At 34.1% G+C, this 12,406-nt stretch overlaps 1 protein-coding gene across 2 annotated transcripts in view; it reads right to left on the bottom strand.

The window, feature by feature from the left end:
* Positions 1–12,260, bottom strand: part of PPP4R3B (protein phosphatase 4 regulatory subunit 3B) — a 57,576-nt gene extending 45,316 nt beyond the window's left edge. Inside the window, exons 1-3 of one of the 2 annotated variants that reach the window (XM_006909588.3) lie at positions 11,806–12,260; positions 10,454–10,509; positions 1,013–1,111 (exon numbers count right to left, since the gene is read on the bottom strand). In XM_006909588.3, the coding sequence (XP_006909650.1) occupies positions 1,013–1,111; positions 10,454–10,509; positions 11,806–11,947 (297 nt within the window). In that variant the 5' untranslated portion in view covers positions 11,948–12,260. The remainder of the gene's footprint in view (positions 1–1,012; positions 1,112–10,453; positions 10,510–11,805) is intronic. The other variant, XM_006909589.3, reaches the window with a different exon arrangement.
* Between the last annotated feature and the right edge of the window lie 146 nt (positions 12,261–12,406).

Below are 12,406 nucleotides of genomic sequence, written 5' to 3'. Positions count from 1 at the left end.
TGGGCCACTTTACTACGCTGTGTGGCACTGTTATTGAGAAGACCAAGGAAAAAAAATGACTGCAGTCAGATGCATAAAACTAACTCAAGAATCTTCAGTGATAAGAATCACTAGAAGGAAAAGCTAATGAAAGTGAAAATGACAAGTGTCAAAAAACATTAGGCAACCCCTGAAACAGTGATTTCTATAGAAAATGGTAGTTAAAATGAATATTACGATTAATTTAAAATTCTAGTTACCAACTGCTGCAGCAAAGATTTACCTAAGGTGATATAATGATTAAATATAATGGGGAATCCTGAATGGGATCCTGGACAGAAAAGGGACATTGAATTTTGGGTGGAGGATATCTAAATAAAGAATAGACTTTAGCTAATAATAAGGTATAAATAATAATAAATGTATAAACATTAGGTTCATTAATTGTGCCAAGCATATCATACTAATATAAGATGCTAATAATAGAGGAAATAGGTGGGGGGAGGAGATGTCAAGGAGGGGAGCATATAGAAACTCTATTTTTTGCTCATATTTTCTGTAAATCTGAAACTTCTAAAATAAAAAACTTTATTGAAAAATTCCAGTTACCTGAGAGTTACCACCTATCCTGTGTCCTGCTACACTATAAGTTCTTCATGAGTTGAAGTCATGAGCAGTTTTGATCATTAGTGATCATGCAGTATTCATAGCCATTAGGAAAATGGGTTACTAAACATCAAAAATCTAAAAGCCTTAGAACATAATGTTTTTTAGTTTTTGTTTTTTAAAGATCTTGACATTTTACAGGGTATTATTTATGAATATATGCTATCAAAACCTAAAGTGGTACACAAAATTATGGTAATTCTTTTTTAATTCTAAGTAAAAGAATTGGCTGTAAAATATAAAGGCAATTTCCAAAACCTCATATGAAGACATTATCTTTCCAAATTATAACATATATCTTTTGAGTAAAAAGAAAAAAAAATATCAAGAAGGCATATAAATGTAAGTTAAGTTCAAAGAAACTTACCTGACAAATTTTTTCCCAGATCTCATCACAGCCAGCTTTTTCCTGAAAACTCAGAGCCAGATCATAGTTTTCAGCTTCTGACCAAACGATTAACGTATCCTGTTAAAAAAGCAAAGATTTCTACATCATTACATTAGAAAAGAAATAACTGGTAGTTAAAGTGAATGCTATGATTAATTTTATAGAACAGCAAATATACGTTTTACAAAGTATAAATAAAAATAGCACAGCAATGACAAATGCCCTCTAAGTGTAATTAATGTACAATCAATTGACATCATATAACTGTATTTTGTTATCCTTCGAAACTTAATATATTGGCAATGAACTAGTAGCTTTGGTACTAAAAATGACATTGAACAATTTTCTAAAACAAAAAATATTAAAAAGGGTTAGCAAGCTCTGGCTCATGCTACCAAGATAATGTTTAATGGAAAGTTTAGCCATTCTTGGCCAAACGGTAAGTAGACAAGTCTAATCGTCTATTTCCTATTGTTTCCAGAAAGACAGCTGTTCCACTCAATAACCACCTACCACCTACGAGTTTATTTTTCCCTTTAAACTGGTTGTCAACTATTTGCATATAGGCTAACTAGTAGCTGAAAATTATTAAAGTTTAATCCTTTAAAAAAATTTTTTTTTAATCTGGAAAAGTGTTCAGGGCATTAAGGAATGCAAAACAATGGTGAAATAGTATCTAGTTTAATAGCTTAGGTTATAGAAAAATCAATAATTCTAGGTTCAGGTTAAGTGTTTTCTCAGAATGTCCTTAATTACATCCCTACCAAAAGGTGAGTTATTGTTTTTGGGAGAAAGCTGTTAACCCCTTTATTAAAAACTAAGGTTTGAGTTTAAATTAACACACAAACGTTTAAATACTAAAATCACTGAAACACTCAAATGAAATAAAAAATTTTAGGATACATAATAAAAGTTAATATGGCTAAACTGATTTGCAAAAAACGTGCATTTGAATTTATATCCTAATTACCAAAAATATAATCTATGGAAATTCTTTATATTTAATAATTGTTCATTTGCCCTCATATTAAAAAATGTAAAACTAAAAGTGAGCTCCAGACAATAAAGACAAAGTCTTTAAAATGAAAACATTTCAATATTTGGTAGTTCTAACCAGTAAATGAAAAATATCCTTTAATTGTTCTAAGTCCCAGATTAAAACTTATTTGCTGTGTAATCAGGTAAGAAGGACAGTTAGAAATCTGTTTTCTAGTTTCTGCCAGGCCATGCTTCTTGGAAGGAAAATTTGCCACCAGGTATTCTAAAATTTTATCAGATCACACTTTTGTTTAACAACTTTCAGTGTCTCCCACAAACTACAGAAGAGGTTTTGAAATATTTTTTTAAAAACCAGAACTCTTTTTACAAAATGTACTAAAAATCTCCGTGTAAAAAAAAAAAAAAAAGATAAAAACAGTGCTACTTAGGTTTAACTAGGGCACCTACTCAGGCTCTGAGTACTTTCTTCAGGCCCTGAGTTATCTATCATTTTAGACCCCTCCTCAAAACAGCTTCATGAACAGTGATCTACAAAACTTTTTTTTAACTCTGTGCCTTAAATTACTTACATTTTATATACAGGAAAACAATATTAGTATAGCAATACTTTTAAAAGCACACCCCAAAGTAGAAATAAAAAGGTTTACTAAAAATTAAATAAGCAATATTTTGAAAGGTTTGAAATATATCTCCATATCATCATTAGCTTTTTAAGACCCAATATACACTTAGGGTTCAGTACACCTATAAATGACAGTTCATACAAATCCATATGTAACATCATCTTTTTAATAATTCTGAATTTTCTGGAAAGGGCAACTTCTTGTAAGATGTATTTTATCATTGTTTCTGCTTCGTCACTTGGCTGACAGACCAATTACACTAGGAGTGTAAATGTCAGTTTGACCATTATCTTGTTCACTTGCACCAATATTGGTTTCAACCTTTTTTATGGCACTTGTTCATTTTGTAAGGGTTACAGGATAGTTTAAACTGGAATATATCTGTAAACAGTTATCTGCATAGAAAGGCTACAATAATTCACAATAGGTGGAGAACAGTTCATGGAAATGTTGCTCTTCTCTCAGAATATCACATTTATTTATGACTCGTGACCACCTGACTTTACCAAATATTAGCAAAACTCAATTTCTGAAAACAGGTTTCTTCTCAAATTTTAATGTTTAGTAATGTGTACTGCATTTTGGAGATCACTAGTACAAGAAAATGAAAGCCAAAACCCTTAATCCAGGCATCCAAGGTCCTTTCCATTTTGGTTCCAATCTACCTTCCGAGAAAGTCCAAGTAGGCAACAAAGTCTGAATTAAGGTAACTGAGTCCAACTCTTCATCATTTTTTGTTCTTTCCTTTTCATTCTCAACTCTTTTCCCTAAGCCAGTCAAAATCTCAGAGACTAACTGGGATTTATATTCAGAATCCTTTTTCACCGCAAAGAGGACTGACGTTGGGAGATGGTCAAAAGACAAATTCCCTTTCCTATCCTTTGGGGACAGAGTTGGAGTGAAGCCCAAGAATCTTTATTTTTAACAAGGGTACCAGGTAATTATTCTGGTAAATCAAATTTGAGAACCTGACCTACATGTACCTCTAGCTGGTTAACAGAAGACAAGCAAGTGCCATCAGAGTAGGCACCTTCTAGCTCTGTTTCTACTCCAAATGGGTAACAAATTTCATCCTTCCTTCTCCCCATCCCGCACACTGTCTCAGAAAACAAACAAACAAACAAAAAACCCCGAAGAAGCACTTCTCAGAACTGCTTTTTCCAAAGGCTGAAGTAAAAAAAAAAAAAAAAAAACTCCTACACGAGAGAACACAAAGTTGGCACAAGAATATTTAAAACAGAATGAAAAGGGTCAATGTCGGGGTTTCCTATATATTCAAAAAGCCTAGATATAGCCAGCCAAGCTCAACTTTTCATAGTAAGGTCTATTTTCAACCACTGTGCTTTGTGACATTCTTTTTGCTCATTTATGCATCACACACATATCTAAATATCTAAGCATGTTATTAATGTCTCTGTTTAAACTAAGAGAAGCTTAGAGTTTTTTTTTTCTTTCTTTTCCCTCCACTAACTAAAAACATTTAATCAGCACTATGTCTCCATGGAAATCAGATTTAAAATGAGCTTGCAGGGAGAATAGAAAAAGTCAGTTATATTTGGTCTGGTCCTTTAAAAAAATAAGAAAGGTGATTACGTCTAAGCCCAGCATGGGAATAAGACATGAGCTGGAGACGCTTGACAGTTTAGTCATTACTGAATTAGATTTTTGTAATGTAGTATCACTATATGAAATTATTTTGTTTTATATATTTAAACACACTATTTAGCCATGTACTGTTTAAATCAGAGGCTCTTAACCCAGACTCTAAATGACATCTTAAAACTATATCTAAAACTTGGTACATCACATCTTTTTTGGGGGGAGGGTCTCCAGTTTGTATATCATATTCACAAAGATATGCGACACATTTAAAAGCTAATAAGCTAATAGAATGTCTTTCAGTTTTCTCCCCCAGTACGGATCCACTTTATTAACATGAATAAAATCCAGTCATGAAATATCTGATTCTACCGTTTGCCAGACTAACCCTATCTCTGCATGTAATGACTGACAAAATTCAATATAGACAGAGCTTAAGTTTTTCAAAAGGAATACTATTTTTTTAAAAAAGGAAAACAAATGGAAATAGCAGGCTTATCAAATTTAAGTTGTAAATTCAAAATTAAAAGTCTGAAAATGAGTGAGATTAACCATAATGCAGCATCTAACTCTCTAGGTGTTCCTAATAGTAGTTGATGTAGTCTTTCTGAGATGAATTTTTAGAATCTAGTATGGTATGACATATAGTCCAAGACAGACATGATGATACTACTTACCACCAACACTAGCAATATCTTTCCCAAATCTGTGACATATTTGGATACAAGGGGATAAACCTTGACTAGAATTAGGACCCAAGTATGACTCAGTTTCACTGTCCACTATTTCTGTGACTTTCATCAAAGTATTAAGCTTTTTTAATCTTTTTTTCCCCACTGGAAAAGAGGAAAATGCTGACTGTATCAGGATTATCATAGGATTATGATGAATATAGTTCTCTTACTGAGCTTATGTGTCAGGTACTGTGCTAAACTGTTTCAGACATTAATTCACAGCTATTCTAAGGTAAGTAGTATCTCTATTTAAAAGATGAGGTTCAGAGAAAATTTGCTCAAAATTATAGCTAGAAATAATGACATTAAAGCCATATTCTTACTATGACGTGTTACAAAAGTGAACAAGTTCTAAAAACACACAAAGTTCTTAACAACTTTGCTTCCTAAGCTTCTCCTCCGTGGCATTATTATTTATCTAGGCACCTCCCTAAACTCCTAAATAAGAAAGATCTGTCTCCATCTGATTCCTGAAAAATCCTCTTTGGCCCGGTTCCAAACCACCACCCAGAAAACACATCCCTACCCATCATCCTACTCACCCTCTCAAACCTAATAATTTACGTCCTCTACACTATATAAAGGTGCAGAGTGAACTCTATTTATTACAAATTCATGCTGTCATTTTAATGCATTCAAAATTATAGAAATCTCTCTTGTATGCTTATTAGTCCATTCCCCACAATGACTCTCAGCCTAAATCCTAACATCCTCAGTTTCATTGGATTATTTTGCCAATTAATAGAGACACTAAATATATGAACATTTTCATCCATACCTCATCTTAGCGGGCATTCTTCTAATCAAAACCTAGAATGTTCTCATTCTGTTTCTTGCAGGATATGGAATAGCCATTTGCTGACTGACAACTGTCCTTTCCTTACCAAAATGTTGTTCTCCCTTGGTTTGAAGATAACACATTTTCTTGATTCTACGTTTTTTTTTAATTGCTTATTCTTCTTGTTTACTGAATCTTCCTTCTTTCTGATTACCAAACACTTAATATAGCAGCATGCCCTGTCAATTTTATCTTCAATATATATCTCAAATCTATCTACCTCTTTCCATCTCCACTGCATCACTGCTAACCTGATCTAACATTATTTCTTGCTTGGACTATGCTGCGATCTCTCAACTAGTATCCCATCTCAGTTATTGGCACTCTTCAATTCTACAGATTGATGTTACTATTTTGGATCATGTCATTCCTCCATTGAAAACTTCAAAAGTTTCAATTGCACTTAAAAAATCCAAACTAAAGATAGTAACCAACCCATAAGCAGCACTCAACCAAGTATTACTGGATGAATGAATTACTGTGGAAAATTCAACAGGGCTCAGCCTTAAACTGTTCTTTTTTTCCAATTTACATCTATTCTCTCAAAGGAGTTCTCCTCTTGCAGCTAAAAATAGCACTTAACAATTCTCAAATTAGAATCTCCTACAACAAACTCTTACGGTATTTCTTGTCTGAGATATTCATTATGACCTTTCCATTTATTTTACAATCACTTCAAAGCCTAAATGAAAAAAAGCAAAGCACAGAGCAGTATATAGTATGCTACCACTTATGTCAATAAAAAAGAAAAATATATGTGACAGTGCCTATCTGTTTACATATGCATAATACCTCTTGGGAGATACACAAGAAACTTGTAACACTGGTAGCTTTTAGCAAGGGAAACCGTATGGAGTCTAGAGTGGGAGAGAGACTTCATCAAATACTATCTGAATTTTTAACAATGTGAATATATTATCTATTCAAAAAAAAAGTTTTTAAAATAAACAAGCCTCTAACCAAATGATTACTGTAAACTGCTTCTTAACTTCCCAGTTTCTGGAAAGAACCATCATTTTCTTGGCCCCAAGACTCAAAAACACTACCAGTGACCTTTGATTCCTTCTCTTTCATATTTAATCATTCACCAAATCTTCCAGCACTTTCTTGAAAATATACTTTCCATTTACTATACTGAAACATACTTTCATTTCCTTGCATTTGAATTATTGCAAAAGGTCTTGTTACCTAAAGCTCGGTTTCCCTCCCCACCAATTCATTATTCATGACTTTGCCACACTGGCTTCATAAACACAGTATCACTTTCATCATGTTAGGTCCCTACTGAAGAACCTATAATGGCTCCCTTTTGTTTGGCAAACTAAGCTCCCAAATAAGAAACCTAGGCTGCACACAGGCTTAAGACCTTTTGGGTCAGCTATTCGATTTCCTTCCATATCACAGTTCCTTCAGCAGATACTACCAAGAAAAGTGAAGTTTTTCTTAATGATTCTGGCTCAAATCAATTTCCCTTTTCTCTAATTTTCTACAGCCTAACTCTGTGGAATTCCAAATTGCTTTTTATAATATTTTGTGTTGGCATACACCTGCATATAATCTTGGTCAAGAAACTTAACTTTTCTGTACCTTAGCTGCATTATCTGTGAAATTCTTTCATGGGCTTCCAATGAAGACTGAATTAAAACACTATCAGCTATTTTATTATTCTGTAATTGCTTTATCTGTTATGTCTTATCTCCCAATAAAACCAAGGATGAAGACTTCTTTATACTTCTCTTATAAATCCAATTAACACACAATTGTGTTAAATATAAAAGGTACATATCCCAATAATTCTGCTTTTAGTCCAGATGAGCAGAACTGATTCTAAATAACTTAAAATTGTGACACATATATCAGGCACTTTATTTCATGTTCGACTATATAATCGGTCTCTTTTCTTTCCAATGTGTTTATTTAAACACAAGTTTATTGGTAAGTATATGTTCCCCTTCTCATTAACTACTTCATATTGCCCACAGTAAACAAGAAAGTAATGTGAATCATGATGACTTACCAAATTTGAGTATCTGACATTCAACTCGACTCATTCTAACTTATTTTGAACATACAATTCATTACGTAGCTCATTTTAGAACTGTTAAAAAAATGTCAAATATTCTTCTCTGCATTTATTCAATGTATGTTAATATAGTAAAATATCCTGTAAACTATGTCTTATTCACTCATTTTCTTAAAAATTAAAAACCCACTAATGGTCAATATACTTCGTATAAATTTTGGAAATGAATAATTTTCTGGACTAATTTATTGAATAAATTAAATGATGACATTTTAAAAAAGATAATTCTAATGAACATAGAAAAACAGCAACATGTTTAAAAATCCCAATTTGTGTAACTTGGCAAAAAGTGCAAATTGAACAAGACTTTGGTAAAAATATGAAAAATAATATCTATTACAAAGAAACTAAGTTTAACACAACCTCCAAATGGCTGATTTATATTAGAAAAGTGTATACAATTTAGACAAAAATAAAGAAAATAAAACAAGTTTATCATTTACACAGGTTTATCATTCTTACATACAAAGCTTTTCCATATTATTCTGCCAGGAGTGCTTATACTTTAATGTTATTTAGTAAAAGTACCTTGTTTAGAAAAAGTATATAAAAAAAGCCCAATCATATATTATTTGAATGTGATTACAGAAAACATTTTTCAATGGTATTATTTTTTTAAATAAATATTCTTTCCTCCAATACTTTAATTTTCTAGCAGAGTTAAGATTTCACACAAAATTATGTCCCAAAGTTTCTAAAGTATTTACAGAACCACTGTGTTTATATGGACTAATTTGGGGGAACCATTTTATACACAAAACTCTGCCATAAAGTGACCTTTCCAATAGTAAGAATAGCTAAAGGATCTTGTATACAATCTGAGAAGAATCCATATTATAACTAATTTGTAGGGAATCGCATATAAGGACAGTTTTTTATATTCATGCAGATAGGGGGAAATATGACACAAAATATTAGTCTTTCCTTCCCCACAAACAAGCAAGCAAACGTACAAACAAAAAAAAATCATTAAGTAGCTATCTCGCAAAATTCAGCACAAAGACAGAGTGTAACCATCTGCCTGGCTGACTTAGAAATTAGTTTTACTTAAATGTCTACCTTAAAACGTCTAAGGTATAGGAAACATCCTCAGGTGTTCAATACACGACAAACGTTTAATTTGATTCTCCATCAAAAAAATTTTCTAAGCAGAGGGAAAAACTATTAACTGAACATTGAAAAAATTTAAAATATTTCAAAGAACTGATTAAGAATATATTGTATACAAAAAACAATTGTTTAACAAGAAGACTTTTACTAACAATGAGCTGTGCAATAGACATAGTTTCACTCCTCGAACAGGAAGTATGTGTTTCTGGGTATCCAAATTTTCATTGGCCTTGAAGAAAGTAGGCATTGATGATGTAAATATAATCTTAAAATAATTTATCTTTCCTTAAAAAATCTCTGCCATATATTCACTTTACACACCACACACAATAAAATTTTTGGAAATTATCCAAACGTCTCACAATAGGTGTATATCATACATCAAAATACTATACAGTTTTTTTTAAAAACAACTAGATCTACATTAACATGAACAAATCTTCAAAATAACGTGGAGTGAAAAATGAAAGTTGCAGAATACATGTAAGAATACGAGATCAATTGTGTAAAGTTTAAAAACACACAAAAGACTACATATTACATGGATACATACATATGCAGAAAAGGTAAAAAAGCATGTACAGAAATAATACACATCAACTTCAGAATAGTGGTTACCTATAGGGAAGACAGAGAATGGATAGAATGAGATGGGTACAAAGGGGGCTTTACTCTATCCATGATGTTCAATATTACAAAAAGATTTGAAACAAATAGAATATGTTGACATTGTTAAATCTGGTAGTGTTATATAGACACTCATGTTATTCTCTGTACTTTTCAATTTTGAAATCTTTCATAATAAAAATGAAACATTCACAGAATAAAGAAAAGGTTGAATCATTGCTGCCATTTTCAGATTAATTTGGTATGCTAAAACAACATAGGGTTTTCTTTTCCCAAATAAGACAATATTAACTGAAAACATTACATAATCAACAGTGTACACTTTTGCAAAGTATCATTATATTAAAAATATACAATGAAAGAACATGATGTAAATGCTTCTGCTTCAAAACTCTACCTTTGTTTGAGTCAAAGGATCTAATTTCACACCACAAACAAGCTTTCCTTGCTTTAAAGAGTACTCTGAGTTTTCTTGCATGCCATTTCCTTTAACTGTGATTGAGAATAAAAGACAGTATACAGAGTATAGCAGAGACCTGGCTAACTGTAAATTAAATAAGACTAATGAGTACATTGTATTCTAATATAAACTAACAGTGGCTCAAATCAAAGATAATAAATCACTGCCAGTACAAAAACTTTCACTTTTCAGTTTGAAACTTTTAACCAGCAAGGGAAATACATATGATCTGTAACTGTTTACCAAACATGCTTTTTCTTGTCAGGAAAGCTTTCCCATCTTTGTCAGATTAATACTTCCATGATCACAGATGAAGTCTTTCAAATTAAAGATAAACAACTACTTGCCTGTTGTTTCTGATATGCAGTGTTTGGATTTATCTTTGATTCCAAGAGTAGTGATCCTGAAAGATAAAATGTAACATGTATAAATTTCAACATACGAAACAGAATAAAAAAAATCAGAGTTCACATTAAATAAAAGAAAAAAGTTTTATGTCTTCACTTAGCTAGACTTTGGGTAATCAAACGTATTCCAATTCATATTTTTTCTCTCCAGATCTGGGCTTCATATTTAATGAACGCATCCTATCTCCAGAAACCCTTAAAGGAAGAAAAATCCATCTAAGACCAACATTGAGACCAAAAATATAAAGCGACTAGATGACTATTAAAGTTTTATTGAAATGAAAATTTTAAGGTCTAAATGACGCTTGAAGCCGAACTCTTTTTAACAATGTTATTTTATTGCATTTCCAGTTTAACAAATAAAACAAATTACAAAGGACAACAGGAATTTAAATACAAATTACAGAACTGTATTTATCCTTTTCTTCTTAACAACAAAAGGTAGGCCACCTTATGTAGAAATAAATGTCTACGACTATTTAATAGAACAAAACTGAAATAGTACAAAATACATTAAGAATAAATCGAAGACTGTTATTTTTCTATTATCTGCACATAAATGTTCAAGTCTAGGCGTTCGGATTACAACGAGGTTTTAATTAGGGCTCTACATTTTATAATCTAAAAATACTTCACAGAACACTCGCACAAATCAAGGAATGAAAGTTTACAATCTGCTTCGGTGTCCTAACTTGTTTAGGTTGTGAAGTATCCACAGCACTCCCACAAAGGCAGCCTGGACGGATCCCAGACCAAAGATATATGTGCTTGTGCGTACATGTATCGTGGCAACAGCCTGTAATAACCCCAGGCTTTGAAAGTTGCCTTTTGGTTTTCCCCAGCACCAGTCGACTGTGGCAACTGGGACTCGTTGGTAAAATTGGTTAAAAAAAAACCAAAAACAAAAAAACCCAGAAAGAGAAGTTTCATTAAACCTTTTACCAGACATATAATGGATAAAAAATAAGAAGGGGGAGGATCGGCTCCCGAAGACGAGTAGAAATCGCTTGTCTCAGTACTCTTCCCTGCTCTCTCACACTCTCCCTTCTTCAAGAGAAGAGACTGGAGAGTAAAGGGTCAAATCCTTAACAGAGGTAGGAGACGAGGAAACAGAACTGGTGTCTAAGGGTAAATCCGGACATAGTAGTTTGTTTTTACCGTACGGAAGTGCAGGCACAAAGCCAAAGCGCTGTCCCAAGCAGTGGTAACAGTACACGGACTGCGGCCTAAACCCCAGGACTATGCACAAACTGGAGGCACTGTCCCCTCTCCTACCGTTTCAATAACCTTACCGTCGGACTCTGCCCGAACCAGCAGCGACATTCCCTTGAGCTCCTCCACGTAAGTGGAAGAGACGTGCCCGGTGCCTCGGTCGTCCCATTGCCGGTCTTCATTCAAAGTATAGACTTTCACTCGCCGCCGCGTATCCGACATTGTGGCTGCTGTCCCCACCGCTCCAGCCACCGCCTCCTCGCTCACCTTGTCCGCACCCCTCACTCTTGAGAAACGGTGGCGGTGGCGGCGGCGGCTCCAGAGAGGCCCGAGTTCACCATGGCTCCTAAGGTTCAACCGCGGGAAGGGGCAAAAAGAGCCACCGAGACCTCTCCGGCGGAGTCCTGGTTACCTCTCACTTCACTCACAGCTACCCACCCTCCCCTCCCTTTGCCCCCCAGAGCTCGCTCGCTCTCCCGCCGCCGCCGACGCCGCCGCCGCGGTAACCACTACACATCCGCCATCTTGTAACCCGATTCTTTCTGCCTTTCTCTTCCTCCTCCAGCAGGTTCGCACGGGCTGTCCTAGCAGGGGCTACGGTAGCCGACGAGTGCAACGCTTAGCACCTCCGCTTCTGCCTGAGCTTCCCGGCTTAGCTAAAGTCTGCGTTCTCGCGAGGCG

Source organism: Pteropus alecto, unplaced genomic scaffold (genome assembly GCF_000325575.1).
Source record: "Pteropus alecto unplaced genomic scaffold, ASM32557v1 scaffold131, whole genome shotgun sequence".
Taxonomy (NCBI): domain Eukaryota; kingdom Metazoa; phylum Chordata; class Mammalia; order Chiroptera; family Pteropodidae; genus Pteropus; species Pteropus alecto.
Note: the sequence above shows the minus strand (reverse complement) of the source record. Positions and strands in the feature narration are given on the sequence as shown.